The following is a 20,868-nucleotide window of genomic DNA, read 5'->3' on the forward strand; positions in this document are numbered from 1 at the left end:
AGAGGCAGGCAAGCTCAGTGCTGCTTACAGCCTAACATTGGTGGCATTTAGAATCATAGAATCACCAGGGTTGGAAAAGACCTCCAAGATCACCCTGTCCAACTGTCCACCTACCACCAATACTTGCCCACTACCCCACGTCCTTTAGCACCGTATTTGCACCCACCGATCTCGCCCTCATCAGCCTCCCACATCATGAAGCAGCTGTTGGTCTCCGTGTCCCACACGCAGACCTGGCCTGAGTTGGTCCCACTGTAAAGAAGGGTGTCAGCCCCATAGCAGAGGGATGTCAGCTCCGCTGGCCCTAACACTTCAGGTGCAGGGGCCCTATGAACCTGCCAAGGCACATGAAGCAGAAAGGTCAAAGGGAACGTGCTGCTTAGCTAAAAGGGAAGCAAACCACCTCCTCCCACCTTCAATGCATTCAGATTGCGCATCAGATACAACTGAAAGCCACTCAGGGCCAACATCACACTCTCACTAAGAGAGATCATCAGCTCTTGCAGAACTGTGGGGGCAGAGCCTCCATCTCTCTCACCAGGGCTTGGAAAAGACGTCAGAAATACAGAACATAAATTTCAATAGATGATAAAACTGAGATTTTACCTTGAGATTGATGTCAGCCCCGTGCTGCTCCAGCAGCCAAAATGTAAGTGCTCCCTTCCCCACGCAGGCCATTTCTCTGTGAGAAAAAGGACTAAAAGCCATGTCATGGACTGGCTCGGAGATACGAGTCGATGACAGGAGTTCATAAGTGTAGGTACTCCACAGAGCAATGGTTTGATCATTGTAGTCCCCTAGGTAGAACATGAAAGACAGTAGAAGGAGGGAACCAACCTGATGGAGCTGTAGGCGTCCCTACAGCAGAGGAGTTGGACTAGATGACCTTTAAAGGTCCCTTCCAACTCAAATGATTCAATTATTCTAATTCTGCAGCCTGAGTGTTTCCTTACGATGGCCATCAGCCAACACACACGTCACAATCTCATGTCATGCCACTGTTGTCTCAGGCAGAGGCACATCTCTTTGCATGCATACTCAGCTAAAGCCAAGAAGTGCTTCTGTGGCAGCGAAGGCTCCGTGATGTAATAGGTTGGCATCTGAGCTGAGGATGAGTGGAGCTGGCCCAACATTTTGTGTTGGAGGTTGTAGCACATCTGGACCTACAGCACAGTCTGCAGCCGATGTCTGACTCAGCCAATGCTGGCCTGGTAGGGATTGCAGCACACAGAGCAGGCTTTCTGCTATTTCTGCATCCTTAGCACACACGCCCAACACAAGCCCTCCAGCAACACTATGAGCTCAGGACTAACAGCTTTGAACTGAGAAACAGAGGGTGCCATTGCTGAGAGTGATGCAGAGATGGGAACTGACCTTAATGGAAGCCACCACGTCTGGCAGGCAGCAGGAGGCAGCAGCCATGGCATGGTAAGCACCCCCAGCTCTCAGCCTGCACAGCAGGCACTTCATCAGCCTTCCCCAGGCTCCACAAATCAGGGCAGACTTTCAGCTTTTTCCTTCTCCACAGCCCAGAAAAGAGCTGGAGAAGGAGGGCTCCTCTCCCACGCTGCTCTGCAGAGAGCACAGAGCGCTCTCACTTGAGCAAGGCTTGCTTTTATTTCCAAGGGCAGACTCACCAGCTCAAAATGAACGTGTTGCCTGCTCCACAGGTCCTCTCTCTTGCAAAACTAGAACTTACTAATTGTGTATCTGTCCTTTAAATGTCCCCTGCCTAAACAAAACAGACAGCTTGAGTGTCCATCTTGTGCTGGCATCGCCGCCCGGCAGGAGGCTCACAGTGTGAGGCCTGGATACTTCTGTGCAGTTCCAGCTAAGCAATAAGAAGGCCAGGAGAAAGCATTTCCCTTTGGATACTATACACAGTAACTGCAAACTATTTACATGGCCTTAACCAGGACTAGTCAGCCAGAAAAAAAGCTGTAACTTCAAGAAAAACGAGCCTGCAGGGCAATGAGAGCAAGCCCAGCACCTGGTAAACATAGGGCACATTTTCCCCCACAAAATGCTGACAGCTGCTCACTTGCAGAGCATCCCCAGGCTCACGGTCACTGCCAGGGGGACCTGAGATTACAAGCTGCATGATCCACTGTGCTGTTTATTAGGCTCCCTGATAATTTCACAGTGAAATGAAGTTCCAGTGCCAAAGCCACCCAGCAGCAGCTGCTGGTCAGAGCCATGAGCTTGGTTTGCAGCTCACAGCTTTCATCCACTTACAGCAACTTCCTCCCTCAGATGCCCATTCCATGTCTACTCCTGCACCCACACCCAGCAGTTACAGGGGTACTCACCAATGGTAGCAAGGAACCTGTCATCCCGAGAGTATGCCATGGCTTGGATTTGTGTCTTGTGGTGGAAGAGACTTGCTGTACAAATCCCATCCTGAGTGTTCCAGATGCAGATCTGACAATGGGAGTCTCCATCTCTCTTTCCCGAGGCAGAAGCCAGAGCCTAACAGAATGATATGTTGTCATAGAGGCCTTGGTAAGTAATTAGAGAACATTTCATTAGTGTTGGCAACTCTTAGACCCCCACTAAAGTCATGCAGCTGGCATGTGGGAAATTCTGCAAGAAAACCATCACCTGACAGGAGCAGGGAATGGTGGCATCACCCAGAGGGAGGGAACAGCCTCTGCTGTCACACCAAGCCAGCACAAAGAATAACTAGGCTCAAAACCCATTGGTTTTATTCCCACAACCCCAGGTCTCCACGCAGAAGGAAGATGAGAGAAATGGGATTTTAATCAGTGATATTCCTCTAGCCTGAAGTGATGCAGATCAAACAGCCCTGGGCGAGCAGAAGCCTCTCCTACCTGGGCATCGTGGCTGACAGCAAGTGTAGAGATCTCCTCTGCATGAGCAAGCCAGTGATTCTGTGACCCTGAGTGCAGGTCTTCAACCACGATGATGCAGCCACAGGTGTAGGCGAAGAAACCTAGCAGAGAATGAGCAGATGGGATGTTTTCCTGTAAAGGCTCCACATACAGCACCCACAGCAACTCACACCACAGACCAGGGAAATTATTTTTGTTCAAGTAATTTGTAAAAGCTGACTCTTCCACGTAGCCTCTGCAGCATCCTTCCTACAGGCTGAGTGTGGAGCAGGGCAAATCTCGCTTCCCATAACCTAAGTAAAGCAATGATGCTGGGCATTGCTCCAGCTTGGAGAAGGGAGTTGAGATGGATTCTCTGGCAGCTCTCACCCTCCTCTATCCATCTGACTACCAGAGCCTGAAGCTGTCCCTATCCACTTTCACCAGCAGCAAAGAAGTGTTACTGGGCTTTGTCAGCACGAAGAACCACCTGCTAAAGATCCCAACCCAACAGCTGGAATAATAGACCTCAGCTCAGCGTGTGCACACTGACAGCTCACACAGCTCCCAGCCCTGGGCACCCTCCCCAACATACCTGTGTCCGGGTCCCACACCATGTTCCCTCTGCCATTTCCATTGTAGCCAATTACTGCTTTCAGCTTTAGGACTTCGTTGCCAGCTGGAGGAGATAAAAAACTCTGCAAGAAAAACAGACACAGGCTTAAAGCTGAGAGGACAGTTTGATCAGGTGCATTCAGGACACACATAAGAAAAGCATGCATGCAAGCACACGCATCAAACTCACACACACAACACCCAAATTCATGCCAGTGCTCACACAATTCACATTCAGCCCATCAATGGATCAGTAAGAATGTGCACGCATACATATAGAAGAGAAACTGCACTGACACAGCCAGAAACAAATGCTTTCAGACAGGGCACAAAACAGGCTGGCAGCAGTTCCCCATCTGATGAGCAGCTGCTAATCCTGCTGGGCAGGAGTTCGGTGGGTTTTTGAGCTGCTGATGCACTTTGAAGAGGAACACAGTGAGGGAAAAAGCACCACCAGGTGGGGGGCAGAAGAGGGAACTAAGGATGCAAGATGAACGTAGCTGTTCTCCCACCCACTGTGAGCAGCAGAGCTTAGAGAAAGGTTAAGTTTCTGTTCTATTATCACTCTGTTTATTAACAGAGCAAGAGCTGTGCCTTAACTACCTTCGCTACCCCCGATGGATTGCCTTCCCCAGCCTGCTTTGCCAATGCATCTGCTTGCAAATATGTGTGTGATGAATCACGCCACTGCTCGCTTGTCTTTCACTTTCAATAGCACATGCCATTTCCATTGCCTTTGAATCAAAATTTATGCAGATTTGCTGAACAGAAAACAGAATCGAGAGCGACTCACTTTTTGCTAGTCTGGAAAGAGCTGCATGCAGAGGAGAGAGGTGGACTAACGTTAAGGGTTTCTGTTTGGACATCAGACCCGGGGGTGCATTTCACCAAAGAACAAAAATCAGTAACAACTCTGAAAAGCCACCTTGCCCAGCCCCCAGAAGCCTCATCCTCCCCTGGCCCAGCAACCAGCACAGTTCTCACCTGGGGAAGCACAGAGGCCTTAAAGTGAGGAGTGAAATGCCGGTAGGAATCCGGGCGGACGCAGCACTGTGACTGGGGACTGCTGGTCTCCTTTCTGGGGTCTGCCGTACAAAGAAGAAAACAGTGCCTATGTGATGCTGCTGCCCATGGGATTGGTTTGGGATCAGCAGCTATCTTGTGGCTTGTCTGTTCTGATGATGTGTGTGTGCATACACACTAACACACGGGAGAGGAAAAACTCCACTGCAGAGCCACACATGCTTCTGTACGACGGTGTGAGGGGTTTCCAGGAGCAAAGGAAGAACACCCATCCCTTCCATCACCCCACTCAGCCACGCTCCAAACAGCCTAAAGACATCCACGATGCACACATGGCTGCAAAGCAGAAGTCACGCAGCCAGAACGAGGTCTCTAAGCAGAGCAGCAGAGGCATAGTTTTATGTTGAAGCTTTCCAGCAAATCCTGCCTGGGGCTGAGCGCTGGCAGCTGTGTGCTTCTGGCAGCTCGCCATACGCGGCTGGAGCTTTGAGGCTGTGCCTCTATTAATAGAGGCATAGGGAGCTTTAATTGCAGCTGGCTTTAATAGAACTTGCCACTTAGAGATGATACGGGCTCCAAGAAGCTGAAGAGGGGCTTCTGGCACGCCGAGAAGCAGCAGCAGGGAAAGAGCCAGGCAAACAAGCAGACCTGGGGGCCAGCATGAGAATCCCTCCCCATCGCACCTGAGACGAGGAAGGCACCCGAGGAGCACACTGCTGCCCCTTCTTTCACATCTCAGCACACCACTGGAGAGCTGTTGTGGGACTGCTTGTGCTGCATTTACAGTGATCTTTCTTTGCTTTTCAGGGACAGACCAAGCTGCCATGCAGGATACATGCTGTGCCCCAAGCAGCCAAGATCTGGGATAGGTGGAGATGGTCCCAAGTTACCATGTGCTGATGGTGCAGCAGGCCTGCAGCTCTGTGGCCTCACTTTGGGTCTCACAACAATAAGATCCTCGCTCCTGGCCGCCTCTGCCACAAAGACTGAGGCATGTTTGTCTCCATTCTCCACTGCTCTGCCAGGCAGACAGGCCTCCTCCTCTCTGTCTGACTCTGAGAAAATACCTGAAGAGAAAGAACAGCAGGACAGAACCGACCGCGTCTTCCAGGACTGCTTCACGCCTGACCGACCCACTGATTTCTGGTAGTGGTTCTGCTCGGTGTCACAACCCATCTGTCAGAGTGGAGGGCAAAGCAGACATTTCCTGCTGGGTACGTCCAACAGGGTGTTTACCACTGCCTTCACAGGAGCTGTGCCAGCAGCTCAGCGTTTGGAGTTACAGCAGCACTGAACTCCCACACCTCTGGCTAGCTTTGTCCACGTTAGAAGGAAAGTGCAGACTGCTCTGTCAGTCTGCAGGGAGGGGATGAGCAGCAGAGTCAGCTCTGAGGATGCTGGAGAACTAGGCAAGGAGCTTTTCCCAAAATGAGATCAACTCCCCCTTTTCCTGCAAGCAATTCCTCTTACTTTGACATCCCGCTGTGTGGACAGGGCTGACATCCAGACATGGTGGTGAGGACAACAGTGGAAGAGGAATTGTCTGCCGAGGTACATCAGACACATCCTTTAGCTTCTCAGAGCTCTCTTCTGTGAAAATAAAACAATTTGTGTAACTCCCATAGTCCCTTAAACCCTCTTCTCTTCCCGGGGCAACCAATGACGATGGCTCCAAGCTCCTGCTCCATCATTCAAGGGGGACAGACAGAGCATGGACAGCGAGGCCAGGGAGCAAGAAGACAGAAAAGATAGAGGGAGGAGGCCAGGGGCAGGGAAGGACAAAAGGCAAAAGGCTGAGCTACCTATCAAGAAACCCAGATCCACTCTGCTCAGAACATCCCCTCCTTGGCAGACTTTTACTGAGAAATGCTAGTTAACTGGAGACTGCCAACGGGACTAATTAGCCAGTTACCCCCTACTACTTGACTATCCTTCTTGGAAAGAACCAAAATCCATTTCCCCAACCCCTATCCACTACCAGGAAAAGCAGCTGTGGGAGAGCTGCTGACCAGAGCAGCTCAGGGCAGCAAGCAAACTTACCTGCTGCCAGCAGCAGAGGGGACTCAGAGGAACGAGTCCTACAAAGGCAACAAGAGCAGTGTTACACAGAGAGGAGCTGGAGGAAGGGGAAGCACAGAGCTAACACGGCACTTACAGGGCTGGGGGAGACCCATCTGCAGGTACAGCTAGGAAATCCCAGAGGAAGATGGCATCTCCAACGCTGACGACGTGCCGCTGGTCTGGGGTGAAGGCCACCTGGCACACAGGCTCCGAGTGGCCAATGTACACCTGGGAGAGAAAGTGTCATGAATTCCATCATCACTCTGTCAAAGACTGTGGCTGCCACACAGTGGCTCCCTGCAAGCATCCATCCATCCTCCATTCATCCTTGGGGAAGAATGCTTCTGTCTGCACTCCTCAGCAGAGGATCATCACACAGACAGCAGCAGCACGCAGTGCTCAAACCCAGGGGTCACCTCAAACACACTGGCCCAAGCCACACATCTGCCACTTTCTTCTCCAGGGATTCAGAAATGCTTTATCTGATGGATCAGGGGAACAGCAGCCTCCTTCCCTCCCCAGATGCAGTACCTGGAAGTTGATGCTGAAGCGCATCTGGTAGTCCCACACTTTGATAACCTTGTCGCCAGCAGTGAGCAGGTACCTGGCATCCTTACTCAGTGCCAAGGAAGAGCAGGACAACTTGTGCACGGGGGACACCTGAGGACAGGGCACAGCACCAGCAGCATTAACTCTCACTATCAACCAGTTACACCCTTCTTCGTCAACAGGAAATAACAGGTCAGTGGGATGAAGATGAGGGGAATGCTTTTGGCCTCTGGTGAAGTTTAGAGCAGCAGACAAGAGATGCCCTGAGAAAGGTCTGCACTTGCTCCCCAGTCCTTCAGTTTCTCCAGGAGTGTGAAGGTCACTGAACACACCGTGGTCTGGACAGATTCACCATGACGCAGCCAGATTTCAAAATATCAGTGGGTCACTTGGGTATTTCACTAGCCCATCTGTGAGATAAGCTAACTTAACTTGCCCCCCTATCACCAGCCCACTGCAGTGTAGTAATACAGGTTCACGTCCTTATGCTTCAGCGAGAGGAGAGCAGTGTGGCAGTACAGAAAACAAGGACAAGCTCAGGCTCACCCTAACCAAGACCACACTGTGACAGCCACATGCTAACCTCTCGTGTTTTACTTGGAAGCCCTCAGGATGAGCTCTTCTCTCACACAGCCTCCTGAGGTGCCCAAACCCCACACGAGGTGATCCCTCAGACATGAATTCCTTCGTGCCCTACCTCTCGCACCAGCCGTCCTGTTTTTGCATCAAGCACAAGGATTTTGTTGGAAGAAGTGGACACCAGGAGCTCTCCTTGCGACACAGGAGCAAAGCAGATTCTCACTGCAGAGTCCAAGGCCGTACTGTTCACATCAAGGATGCTGATGTCCACCCTCAGCAGCTGTGAAACAAGAAGCTGCTGAATATCCTGGAGCAAGCGCTGGGGGAGGCTCAGGAACAGCTGCTGGGCAGGCATTGGGGCTGCTCTGGTGGCTCTCCTAACACAAGGCTACAGAGTTCCCCACACCCCTTCTCGTGGTCCAGCTGGACAACCCACAAGGTGCTGCAGGGCAAAAGCAACACCCCCACTGCCCACTGCTGCTCTTCAAATGATCTTTCTAGAGGGGAGCGAAGCTGAGAAGCAGCAGCAGCCTTGACTTGGCTGTTTCCAGCTCACAGAGTGGAAAACTAAGCTGTAAGCACCTGAGTAAGCACCTGCTGCGCTGGGGAGGCCCTCTCCAATGCTCTGCCCAACTCCTGACCTATCTCACTGGTTGTAAATCTACAGGGATTTTCTTCCCCAGCACTGCAGGGAGCCTGCTGGTACCTCATCCAGAGAGCAGGCCTCCATCACGGTCACAACGTACTTGGAGGGCCCCACGAAGGCCAGGAGGCAGCTGTCCCCACTGAGCACCAAAGCATCAGGACCACTGCCAGCATCCTGGGCCACCACGTTACCTGAGGGCCACAGCAAGAGAGAGGGTCAGGAGAGGAGCAGATGTCATTCTGCAGCACGCTGTGATGGTGCTGCTAACTGCTACCTGCAGCTGCTGCCTCTGGGTCAGCCCTGGAGTAATGCTCTGGCCTGAGAAAGGAGCAACCTCTGTTGAGGAAGAAGCTACTAATGTTATCTGCTACATCCACACAGCAAACCACCTCAAAGACAAGGCCTGACTGAACATGTGGTGCTTTCAGAGCACAGAACAAGAAATAAAATTGATTTTTTTGTTTTTAAACCTTACTAGAAGCCGTGACAAGTCGCTACAGATGTGAGCTCTCAGCTGCAACCTGAACATTTGAACCCTGTGCAGAACGAACCCCAGCACACCAACCTCAGCCCAATGGGCAGACAAAGCCAAAGGTCAAAAAATGACAAAAATCAGAGCAATTCCCTGTATTTATTCCACCACCAGAATTCTACTGTTATGTCCCTGGAGCATGGCCAAACAGTGAGCGTGGGTTCCAGGCCAAAACTTGAACACTCCATTGCACCAATGACACCAAATTTTGGGGATTCTGGACAAATTCCCTAACCTCTCAGCCCCTGTTCTTTTTCTGCATACTTCACAGCCACAGGGGCAGGAGCTCTTTGTACAATGCACTGTACAGTGGAGCTCCCCTTCCCTGCCCAAGCTTCCCAGTGCTGCTTATTTCAAGGAATAAATACAAATGGTGCAGCTTTCTGAATGGGCTGAGCCTGGTTTGATGCCCGTGCTACTAAAAAGACTGCAGGGGGAAAATGAAAAAGGCAATCCAGAACCCCAAGAACTTACCCAGGACTCTCAGGACCTGGCTTTTCTGTGCCACACAGCTGTAAAGAGCCAGAGTTCCCTGCAAACAGGAGCTGAACATGAAGTTGCCATCTGGAGAAAAGGTGAGCCCAGCAATCCGAGTGCGGTGCTGTCTGGAAGAAGGAGGAAAAAGTGAAACAGCCAAGAACCAAAAAAGCCACAGAAAAGTGCAACACTGTGAAGAACCCAGGGGAGAGAACAACCAGGGGCAAGTAGAGAACCTCAGCATGTCTACGCCTACAACAGTGCAGGGCTGCTGCTGGATGGGACCAGCTCCCCCCGCTTTGGAGCATCCCACCTCCCACACTGAGGCACACAAGAGCTCCATGTTCATCCAGCCTCTAGGAGAACCCCTTTCCTACCAGCAGCAGCTGTCAGAGGGCACACGAAGCACTTGGTGCTGCTGCAGGTTGGACTTGCACCATCCCAGGCTACGTACATCTGATCAGCTGGCACACGAGAACTGCCAAGCCCCAGAAAAGCAACCTTCCCTACCTCCTGTGGTGCAGCTACCGATGCACTTCTTGCCACAACACCCATCATCAGAGCCCTTCCTGCAGTTCTCACCACTTACTTGTGCTCTGCCAGCAGGTCGGAGGCAGTCAAGCTGAAGGTCCGCACCACACCGCTGTCGAATCCACAGGCGAGGATCCTCTGGGTGGGGTGGAAGGACACAGCACACGGCATCTCATCAGCAGCTGTGAAGTCGTACAGCTGCAGGGGAAACAGCACAGGCACAAAGCTGGAAGGAGCTGCACCTGGCAGCCACACTGAATGGCCTCAGAGCTCCACCACAACGGTCCTGCAATGGAACTCTGACCGTTCCTGCTCGCAACCAAAGCCCAACGAAGTCCTGGGTCTTTGGGCTTTTAGATAAAGCCCTTGGGAACTGTGTTAAAAGCAGGATTCACAAGGTGAAGGAAGGGAAATCAAATTAGGCTATTTTTTTTAATTACACCTTCAGAAGCTAAGACCAAATTACACGTTAAGCTAAGAGCCGGAGAACTGCAGGCTTCAGAAGGATTTCTTGTGCAGGGGACACCCTGTGCTTCAAGGAGGACATTTAAGAGCTCTTACACCACAAAGCTCTGATAACTCAGCTAAGCAGAACCTGGGCAGATGATTAATAAACACGAAATCCCCAGCAACTCCCATCTACCCCACCTGCTGCATGGACACCAGGTCCCACACCCGGATGGTGCTGTCTCGAGACACCGTCGCCATCTGCTTCCAAACTCCCTCCACTGAGAAGGCCAAGATGGAATCCTCGTGGGAGCGCATCAGGGTGCTGTAGCCTCGGGACTGGATGTCCAGGTAGCCCAGATTCCTGGCTGTGGTTGTGCACAGGACTTTGTGGCCGTCAGGGCTGATGCAGACAGAGCTCACCGGTGCCTCGTGCTCTGGGGGAGGACACAGCAGTCAGCACAGCCCCACAACAGAAGCATGGCTCCTGGAGCACAGCTGCAGAGCCAGATGCATACTTGGGCAAGTAATGCACGTAGGAATAGATTTCCCACGTGATCTCAAGATTGAGTGCTTGCAGGTTTGAGCTCAGTGACAAATTAGTCTCTGCCCTTTCTAGCAGTCCCTGGGCTCTGCTGTTATGGTGACTGTTTCAAAAAGAGCAAAGAACAGCTTGACTTCTCTCCTAATTTTTCACGCACGGATGAGCTGTGGGTACAAGGGCACAGAAATCAAGACGCATTGCCTGTTCTCCCCCAGGCCCTCCTGCCTCATCCCTAGGAGTTACAAGAATGAGCAGGAATAAATAGTCACTCAAGTAAAATACTTCCAAGACGGTCACCCCCAGTGACAGCCAGCAGAAAGAACGCCCTCATTCACAAGTGTTACTTTAGGAGACATCAGAGCAGAGGCTTTGCTTCCCAGCTGCTGCACTGTGGAGGTGGGAAGGACTGCTCCCTGCTCTGCTCACCTGCTTCAAGGACAACAGCTGAGAAGTCCAGCGGCCACAGCCGCAGGTAGCCGTCTGCTGAGCCCGTGGCACAAAGGCTTGAGGAGATGCTGATGCTGTTTATAGCGATCCCAGGGCCTGGAAAATCAATAACAACACTTAGTTGTATACTGACAGAAATACGAAAACTCTAATGGAGGGTTCTCTCATCCAAAAGCTGCACCAGCAGCCAGAAATCCCACTGTGAAGGACTGCACCTCTGAAAGGTCCCAGTCACCCCCTGTCATCTTCCAGCACTTCTTACCATCAGCACAGCTCTGTTCACTCTTGCCAGGCACAGAAAAGCCACTTTTTAAACCCTGCCATACTTTTGGCTTGCAAAAGATTGCGTGGCAAGGTGAAGTGTCTGAGATACAAAACTTCCATCCCTGTGTCTCAAATCCTCTCTGCAGCATCTGACAGGTAAAGGTGATGAAAGCAGCTGATCACAGAATCACAGCATCACCCGGGTTGGAAGGGACCCCAAGGATCATGTAGTTCCAACCCCCCTGCCTAGCAGGGCCAAACATCCACATTCAGATCAGGTTGCCCAGGACCCCGTCCAACCTGGCCTTAAACACGTCCAAGGACGGGGCATCCACAACCTCCCTGGGCAGCCCGTTCCAGGGCCCAACCACTCTCCTAGTAAAGAACTTCCCCCTAACATCCAACCTAAATCTTCCCTCCTTCAACTCGGATCCATTTCCCCTAGTCCTGCTGTTGTCAGCCCTTTTGAAGAGTTTACTCCCCTCCTGGGTGTAGGTTCCCTTCAGGTATTGATAGGCTGCAATGAGGTCACCCCGCAGCCTTCTCTTCTCCAGGCTGAACAAGCCCAACTCCCTCAGCCTGTCCTCATAGGGGAGGTGCTCCAGCCCCCTCATCATCTCAGTCGCCCTCCTCTGGACCCTTTCCAAAATCTCAATGTCTTTCTTGTACTGAGGGCTCCACACCTGGACACAGGACTCCAGATGGGGGTTGAATGCTGATGCTTCAATGCCAGTACGTCGTCTATGGTCACAGCACCAAAGGCAGCCAACGCTGCTGCCACTGAGGCACCCAGGGACATCAATCACTTCATCTCTAGGCTGGGTTCTCACCCACAAGGCAGGAACTGGAGTTCTGTGCTTCCCAAAGAGGCACGCTCTAGGTTAATTAGCTCCATTTGCCAAAGCAAAACATGCACCAAGTTTTAAGACAGCGGAGCAGTGACACTTGAAAGTGAATTCTTCCTGCTGTTAAAATTAATGGATGAGCTGCAAGCTGTATCATTTAGAATACAGCATCAAAGATTTCCCCAAACACTTCACACAGGCCGAGTAATGAAAAATAAAAAGCCCCAAAATTCATCCTTTCATTCATCCGCTTCGCTTCTTCACATCACTGCATTAAGATTCTCATCAGCAAATTAAGACCCCCGTTTCATGTTTCTAAAAGCAGCGATCCTCTGAAAGTGCAATCAGCATCGAAAACGCTCCGATTCTTTCTTAGGATGATGCTTTGCTGCACCATTTGCAGTGCTTAAAGGGAAACAGCTAGCTAGCAACAACCTAATCAACCCCAAACAAGCTTCAGCAGCAGGCTGACAGCTGCTTTATGCTACCAGGGCTGGGATCTACGCTGCCCCTGCCCACCTACCTGCCCCATCCTGCAGCTGTGCAGGCAGCAGGCGCCGCGCACTCCGCACACAGACGTTCTTGTAGTCCACCTCCAGGACGTGGCCACTCCTGCTGCAGACGAAGCTGGAAAGGAGAAGGACGAGTGCTCTGGTTCCTCAGGGTGAAGAGGAACCGTGTGGATGTGCCACAGCAAAAATCCAGGTCTCCGGGGTGTTACTGTGCAGAAGTCCTAGAGTAACACTGCAGGTTTAGAGGGGAAGCACACCATAAGCTGTTAAGATGGAAAGTCATTTCGTGCTACGGTGATCTAAGGGCCTTTCCACGTGCTATCCCACAAACCTACAGCCAGGATAGCAAGAGAGGAATCATTAAGGTTGGAAAACATGCCTAAGAGCCCAGGTTTAACCCCCACCCATCCCCACATGGTTCTGGAACACCACCAGGGCCGGCAACTCCCCCACTTCCATGGGCAGCAGTGCCACTGCATCCCCATTCTTCCTGAGGAATTGTTCCTAATATCCAACCTGATATCCAATCTGTCAGTCACAGCTTCCTATTTTATCACCTTCTGCCCCTTTAAAATACCAATCAGAAAACAAGCCGAAAGCTCAGCACGGACTTAATCTGATGATTAAAATAAAGCATTAAAACAAAAAAGTGATCTGTTTGTATCTCAGAGGATTTGCACCGCGCCAACAGAAAGCAAACCACGAGCCTCAGGTCTCAGCACAAGGCAACACATCACAGGGCAAGCGCGAGGACTCATGGCTTGCATTCTACTGAAGCACAGCCCGCTGAGGAGGGCAGAAGCTCCCACAGCTCCAAGGGAACCCAGGCACGGTGCTGTGGGGACAGGAAAAGGCTGCAATCTTACAGCATGCGGTCGTCGGGCTCACGGGCAGCCGAGTTGCCCTCCTCAAAGGCCAGGTCAGTGAACTCCAGTGCGTGGTACTCGCCCAGGTTGACAGGACAGGAGCGCAGCGCTCCGTTCCGCACTCGCCACAGCCTCACGCTGCCCCGGCCGCACGACACCATCCTGTCACAAGAGAGATGGGGTAAGGGATGGAAAAGGATCAAATCTTGCTCCTGCAAGCCCAAATCGTGCAAGTGCAGCACGGTTGGGTTGGAAGGGACCTCACAGCCCGACTGGTTCCACGCTGTGGGCTGTGCCCCCCTCAGCTCAGCTGCCCACCCGTGAGCATGGGCATCTCCAGGGATGGGCACCCACAGCTCTGGCTGGCAGTGCCAGCACCTCACTGCCCTCTGAGTAAAGAATTTCCTCCTAATATCTAACCTGATTCTCCTCACTTTTAGTTGAAAACCCTCCCCTCTTATCCTATCACCACGAGACTACATAAAAAGTCGCTCTCCACCTGGTTCACAAGCTGCTTTTAAACGGTTGCAGCGCCTCAAGTGCTCCACAGCCATGCCCAAACTGATTCTGCCCACATGTTTTCTATGCACCCTACCTGGTGTCATCAAAAAAAGCAATCTTCAAGGTCTGGATGTCCACATCTGTGTGCGCTCTGGCCAGCACCATCACCTCTCCACCACGGGTCACCTGGGCAGTGTTCCACACCACCACCATCTGAAGGGAGACAGCACAGCAGAGCAGCTGAAATATGAAAACCTTGGCAGAGGAAGTTTTTCCAGCAGAGCAGAACAGCTGCACAGCCTGGGGACTGCTCTGGAGCTGGTAAGAATACTGAATGAGGGAAAAATCTGATTTTGCAGAGGGCTCAGGACAGTGTGTTTGCTTGGCAACCATAATTACAGGTCCTAAATCTGGGGCTACCTGGCACTGGGGCTCAAATTCAGGAAAGAAAATACACAAACTCTGCTTTCTGAGTTGGAAAAGCTGCAGCATGGCTGAGATGTTCCACAAGAGCTGGAAATGGCAAGTCTGCTGCCCTCCTTGTAGCATGCCGCTCAGCTCCAGGGTTGCTCGCCTATGGTGCCAATTCATGTGGCAAAGCAGGGATAGTGCCTGTCTCAGGGTCTCAGGCTATCCTCAGAGCCTCCCCACCTCATGGAGTGGCCCCTGCAGGTCTCCAAACATGGGGATGGACAGAGATCACCCAAAGCCAAGGGGACAAACAGGCAGGTGACCAAACGCTCTGCTCTCAGAAAACACTTAGGCTGGACCCAGCACAGCCTGCAGCATCACCCCAGCAGTGCTCCTGGGCAGCCCATGTGCAGCCCCCCAGCTGTGGGTCTCCAGCTCGGCTGTGGAGCACTGCTTTATGCTGGGATAAAGCCGGAGCAATCCTGTGGCTGTTTGTTTTCTTCCTGCAGGCAGTCAGCAGTGGCACAGCTAATTGCTGGGAGCTGCCAATAAGGGATTGTTGGGTGAAAACAGTTGCACTGATAAAGCCCCAAAAAACAGCTTTATTTTTGACTACTACGTGTGGGATCTGCGTCATCCTCTAGCTACATCAGTGGGTGGCAGCTTCAGCACCCAGCACCCTTCCAGCACGCAATGTCTGCAATGCCCAGAACGGAAGGATTAAACCCAGCATCTGTTTGCTCGCCCTCCACGCTACAAAAGATGTATTTTGGGTTTCAGACAGTGCCCAATCTCCCATTTCAATTCCCACTCCTCCATTATGTGCTTGCAGGCATTCCAGCACAAGGTGCTGCACAAGCTCATGTCCCTCAGCCAGGCAGTGGTGTGCATTAGTTTGCAGCGATCCCCAGAGGACAAAAGGAGAATCCTCCAGGCCTGGCTGTCAGCTGGAAGCCAGCGAGCCCATAGCAGTGCTCTGCCTGCACAGCAGCTGTAGGACCCGATGGAACAGCCCTCTCACATCACTTGCTCAGCTGAGCAGGGAAAACACCAAAAAACCAAATTCTACTTCTCACCGTTTTGCCATGTCGATCCTTTCCAACGCCACACAGAACGGCTCCACTGTAGGAAAAGCTGCAAGAACAGGGGGGGCACCTGGTGAGGGGCTGCACCTCACACCCCAGTGCATCTCAGCTGGGAATCAAAGCAGGTAAGTGCAGGATGCAAGGAGGTGGTGAGTGCTGAGGTGAGCTGCCAGCAGATCAGCTGTGCTGGGAGAGCTGCCAGCGGGCCTGCTGAGAAATGCAGGCTGATGGAGAGCTGTAATTCACCCCTGCTTTATCACACAGCAACAGCACGGAAAAGCTGCCATGCTGCAACACCTGCCATTTACAATTACGGGCCCTAAATACCGAGGCTGCCTAGTGATAGGGCTCAAATTTGGGAAAGAAAACAGAGAGGAATACACGCTGAGGGGCTGAGGACACATCCCCTCCAGGGCTGGCACGTACCTGAGAGACAGCACGGCCCGCACGTGGGTTTGGAACACAGCCACGCAGCTGCCTTTGGGGAAGTCCCAGAGGCGCAGCACACCCAGGGGACCCTCCTGAGCCGAGGCCAGCAGGGTGCTGCTGCCATTGAACGCCAGCGCTGACACCTGTGGGACATCAGAGAGCTGGGATGGGAGCAGCTGGGAGCGACTGCGTGCCTCTGGAAAGAAAGCACTTCTACCTTATCCGTGTGGCCAGTGAAGAACCTCTGCTCGCCGGTCTGAATCTGCAGGGTTACTATCACTGCGTGGCAGGGGTACACCACTGCAGAGCTGTTCTGAGTCCACAGCGCCTGCAGGAGAGAAACGAGAGGGCAGCTGAGATGTCACAGCGAGCCCAGGTTGGAGACAACGGTCTTTGAAATCCGCAGAAGCCACGAGATCCAAATGGCTCCCATCATTTCTGATTTCTGCCACTGTAACAGCAGAAAAGCCATGCACAAACACGGCCTCACGCCCATTTGTCGCAGGGTCATTTTCCCCAGCACAAATGTTCCACAAGCGTGGTGCTTGTGGGCTCTCTGCTCCCCTGAGAAAGCAGCACAGTGTTACAGATAAGCTCTCACAGCCGCCCAGGTACTGACCCACTTGGTGCTGCAGCCTCCAAAGCCAATCACCTTCCTCAGCTTCAGGATAGGATCTGGTAAGAAGCTCTGGAAAAAGAAAGTCAGAGGAGGATGGTGGCAGCTCACCCACTGTTCTGCCTTGGTGCTCTGACTGCTGAGCCCCTCCGTCCCCATTTCTTGGCTCTGTGTGGCACTGGGACAGCTCTGCTTTCTCTCCAAGGGATGGCTTTTATTCATCCCAAGAGAAGTCAGATTTGGAAGGTGAGAGGGGCACTGCCTTACCCTGCAGCGAGAGGCTCTCCCACTGGCTGGTGCATCTGCTCCTGGGCCCTTCCTATGCACGCCCTGCGCAGATGGGTAACAACAAGTGCCTTAGTGCATTCAAACACAAATCCTCCTTTCAAGATACGTAGATAGGAGTTGAAAAGAATGGACAACCAAAAAAAGAAAAAAATAACGCCAGCAAAAGCATTCTATAGCATTACAGCAAACTCCAGCCTGAAGCTTGTGTTCCCTCCACTGTTTCTGCAGGGCTCAAAGCCATCAGCCACGAGTGCCTCTAGGGAGCCCAGAGACATCCCCAGCAATGTCAGCCCCACAGCAGTGCCAGGGCACACGGGCAGGGCTGGGGAGAGTACCCAGGGCCCCATGTGCTCAGCACAGTCTGGGCAGATGGAGCAAGGTGCAGGGGAGAGATCCATGCCTGGCAAAACCCGGTGCTGTCGGCTGAACACGTGGCTCACAGGGAGCCCTGACGCATGCAGGAAGCAAAAGCTCGTGTTCCAAGCAGCAGAGCTCCTCTCCTCTTGACCAAAGTGTCCCACCATCAAAGCCTCCAAAAGGGGGGGAACAGTAAGGAGAACCACAACCAACGGGAAATGGGGCTGCTGTGTCCTCCGTTTGCTCACTCACCTCCTCTGAGCCTGCTTGGGTGGCATGGGCAGCTCGCTTGCTCCTCTGGTGTGCATACACATGGATGCCACCATCACTGACAGCCAGGGACCGCACGGAGTCCCCCATGCCACGCAGCATCCCATCCTCTGCCTCCTGCTCCCCAACACGCAGGGCCTCTGGGGCTGCCAGGTGAACCTCAGGGATGCTTCCTGCAGCTGCAGGGCACCGGTGTGGCATCTGGGAAAGAGCAAAGCCCCCAGCACGGCTCAGCCCTGGGCACGGCTCAGCCCTCCCAGCACCCACTGCAAGGGCAGAGACAGGGGGACACCGGTGTCATTCCCGAGTGGCTCTTCACCCCACCAAGCCCCTTTAGCCTCCAGTCTTCATTTCCTATCTTTAATTGGAAGACAAAAGTATCTGCTGCCCAGCTGAGATGGATGTCTGAAGATTATGGAGTCATTGGCATTTTTCTCCTCTCTGCTCTGTGCTACGCCAGAGTGAACCACTGACTTATTAATTGTGGCCTCCGGGTCAACAGACCGTGCCCAGATCAGGCTGCAAATGACAAGCAGCAGCTTTCTACATTCTAAATACAGAAACTAAAGGAAAAGATGGGGGAAAAAACTCCCTGTAAAGCAGAAAGGAGTCACACCCTCCACCCACGGCACACTTACAGCCTTGGGACTGGTGATCTGCTGGATGAGGGACAGCCGGTCTCGAACCGCTTTGGTGAGCGTCACCGGCTGGGGCAGCTGGCCAAGGGGCTCCTCTGAGTTGTGGCCACCTGGGTGACAGAAGAAAGGGCTGGGCTGTGCCCTGTTAGCTACCTACTGCAGGGAAGGATCATAGGATCATTAAGGTTGGAAAAGACCTCTTTGATCACAAAGCTGAACCCCAACCCACCCCACTACGCCCTCTGAGCCACGTCCTTCAGTGCCACATCCCCGTGGCTCTGAAACACCTCCAGGGTTGGTGACCTCACCACCTTCCTGGTGCAGCAGTGCTGCTGTCTCACCACTCTTTCTAAGAAAAGCTTGTTCCTAATATCCAACCTGAACCTCCCCTGGAGGCAAAGAGCCGCACCGCTCGGCTGCTGATGGAGTCTAGAAAGGTGTGGGGATGAATAGCAATGGAAAATCCATCTGGGTCCCCCACTCACTGAAAGCACTGCAGCAGATACACAGCAGGCACAACACACACATAACACATCGGATTTGCTGCCCTGAGTTGGGAGGGAGAAGGGAAAGGACCCCAGGAGACTCACTGAGGGCTATTTTCTGAATTCTCAGTAATAGCTACGAAAGGAGCCCATCTCACAGCTACTTCAGAATTAATCTGATTTCCCAGCAAACGCAGTACTTCAGCTGACCCATGTCAGCCTCAGCTTTTGGCAGCTCCCCCAGCAAAAAGCTCTGACTGAGCCCCACAAGTGCTACTCAAGCACATGCACGGGGCCATTGTGTCCCCTCTGCTGTCCCACCTGCTGTCCCCAGCCATCCCACCTGCCACAGGACTGGAGCAGCTCCTCTGGATGGAGTCATACGGCAGACTGGAGCCATCGGGTGGGAACCTGGGCAAAATCAGAAGGCACCACGTAACCAGGACTCCACACAGGTACGCAGGATCTCACAACAGCCTATACCTGGCACAGAAGCCTCTCTCAGAAGCAGGTTGAGCTCACTGCCTCCTATAAGACTTTTCCTTTTGCCCTCCCCGAGCAAATCCGTCGTTCCTAGACCAGCTTTACCCATCCTGTCTGCCCACAGCACGTGCAGACCCATCCCCAGGAGCAGAGCTCTGAAGCTCTGTGTGCTGTCAGTACCTGATGTAGTCGTAGTGGTCGTGCCATTTTCCTCCCTTGGGCACTGGGAAGGCCATGTCCCGTGGCATTGGAGTAGCCCCATGGCAGGCTGGACTGGCACGGCGGGCTTCAGAGAGCGTCACACCTGGTGGCACAGGAGACAGAAGGTGACAGAAGGCTCTGCAAGGAGCTGCCTGAAATCAGCCCCCAGCAGGACAGAATTCCTCTCTTCAGGGGCAGAGGAAGCACAAAGGCTACAACTGAAGCACTGTAACATCGAACAACGAATGAACCTTTGTACCCTGAAACTCCCAGCCTTCAAAGACAACCCAAGAGGACAGACCCCTGGTATCACACTATAAACCCCCCAGGGCCAGGATTCACTTCATCTCTACTACTTTTTGCATTTTTGTGTGCTTTTGCTTGGGGCTGTGCTGATTTTCTTCTCTTCCTTCCTCGGTGCAGTTGTAATTTCACAACAGCCTTCACTACGTAACAAACCTCAGAAGCCTTTCACTGCATGCAGCACCTCTAAGTCCCACCAGCAGGCCAGTGAGTTTGGGCAGGTTTCCAAACAAATCAGAAATGAAGGTTTTAACTGAGTAACTACCACAGTGAGCAGGTGGATGAAGAAAGAGTGCTGGAAGATATCTGGAAGTCCAACAACAGAGTCTGTGGGCACAGCCCTGGGAGACCTGAGGTTTGCTAAGGCCCTTTACTAACTTTGGTAAGATATTTAACTTTTTTTCTGCTCATTTACTTTTCCAGCTAGAAAATGAGATGACCCTTTCCTCCAGGGAGGTCAAGAGGCTGCATCGACTACTGCACACAGAACCTGCTCACATCTCACCAAGCGCTTTGCCCCTTCTGCTTCCTACCACTGCTGCACTACAGCCAGCCCAGCGTTTGCCACAGACACCTTCCCATGCTCACAGACTAAGAATTCAAGCTGCTCAGCCAGAGGCAGTGGCCCTGCTGCACTTAGGGCTCTAAAAGCAGCTTTTAGAACGCCGGGGTACAACCAGGCTTGGTCGAAATCTCACAGGGTCTCAGCTCCCCACCTGGCTCAAACAGCAAGTCGCTGGTGCAGACGTTTTTGACCAGCAGGTTGGAGCAGAGCTTGATGCTCCTCAGGTGGCTGTACCGCCGGCTCAGGTACAGGGAGAGCACATAGTGCAGGTCAAGCACCAGGCAGGTCCAGCGTGCGTTGGCAGGGGCAGCTCCCACCAGGTCTGCAGACAAAGAACTTTAACAGGTACAGCAGAATTCGTGCAAAGCAGGAGACACGAGGTGGGTGGCACACACACGGCACAGCTGTGCCCCATCTGTCCCATCCCCACTCTGCTCCTCCACCCCCACCTGCACACACAGCCGGTT

At 52.7% G+C, this 20,868-nt stretch overlaps 1 protein-coding gene across 1 annotated transcript in view; it reads right to left on the reverse strand.

Annotated features, from left to right (window-relative positions):
* Nucleotides 1-20,868, reverse strand: part of WDR90 (WD repeat domain 90) — a 29,624-nt gene that overhangs the window by 7,062 nt on the left and 1,694 nt on the right. The window contains exons 5-34 of the mRNA XM_048962011.1: nucleotides 20,553-20,723; nucleotides 19,513-19,636; nucleotides 19,193-19,260; nucleotides 18,365-18,474; nucleotides 17,709-17,927; nucleotides 17,079-17,141; nucleotides 16,815-16,883; nucleotides 16,413-16,523; nucleotides 16,193-16,338; nucleotides 15,758-15,815; nucleotides 14,365-14,483; nucleotides 13,770-13,931; nucleotides 12,915-13,018; nucleotides 11,262-11,378; nucleotides 10,493-10,728; nucleotides 9,903-10,042; nucleotides 9,311-9,441; nucleotides 8,365-8,495; nucleotides 7,777-7,938; nucleotides 7,062-7,190; nucleotides 6,625-6,758; nucleotides 6,510-6,547; nucleotides 5,940-6,059; nucleotides 5,360-5,536; nucleotides 4,431-4,531; nucleotides 3,427-3,529; nucleotides 2,832-2,953; nucleotides 2,310-2,469; nucleotides 607-797; nucleotides 167-335 (exon numbers count right to left, since the gene is read on the reverse strand). Of these exons, the coding sequence (XP_048817968.1) occupies nucleotides 167-335; nucleotides 607-797; nucleotides 2,310-2,469; nucleotides 2,832-2,953; nucleotides 3,427-3,529; nucleotides 4,431-4,531; nucleotides 5,360-5,536; nucleotides 5,940-6,059; nucleotides 6,510-6,547; nucleotides 6,625-6,758; nucleotides 7,062-7,190; nucleotides 7,777-7,938; nucleotides 8,365-8,495; nucleotides 9,311-9,441; nucleotides 9,903-10,042; nucleotides 10,493-10,728; nucleotides 11,262-11,378; nucleotides 12,915-13,018; nucleotides 13,770-13,931; nucleotides 14,365-14,483; nucleotides 15,758-15,815; nucleotides 16,193-16,338; nucleotides 16,413-16,523; nucleotides 16,815-16,883; nucleotides 17,079-17,141; nucleotides 17,709-17,927; nucleotides 18,365-18,474; nucleotides 19,193-19,260; nucleotides 19,513-19,636; nucleotides 20,553-20,723 (3,885 nt within the window). The remainder of the gene's footprint in view (nucleotides 1-166; nucleotides 336-606; nucleotides 798-2,309; nucleotides 2,470-2,831; nucleotides 2,954-3,426; nucleotides 3,530-4,430; nucleotides 4,532-5,359; nucleotides 5,537-5,939; nucleotides 6,060-6,509; nucleotides 6,548-6,624; nucleotides 6,759-7,061; nucleotides 7,191-7,776; nucleotides 7,939-8,364; nucleotides 8,496-9,310; nucleotides 9,442-9,902; nucleotides 10,043-10,492; nucleotides 10,729-11,261; nucleotides 11,379-12,914; nucleotides 13,019-13,769; nucleotides 13,932-14,364; nucleotides 14,484-15,757; nucleotides 15,816-16,192; nucleotides 16,339-16,412; nucleotides 16,524-16,814; nucleotides 16,884-17,078; nucleotides 17,142-17,708; nucleotides 17,928-18,364; nucleotides 18,475-19,192; nucleotides 19,261-19,512; nucleotides 19,637-20,552; nucleotides 20,724-20,868) is intronic.

This window comes from Lagopus muta, chromosome 15 (genome assembly GCF_023343835.1).
Source record: "Lagopus muta isolate bLagMut1 chromosome 15, bLagMut1 primary, whole genome shotgun sequence".
Lineage (NCBI taxonomy): Eukaryota > Metazoa > Chordata > Aves > Galliformes > Phasianidae > Lagopus > Lagopus muta.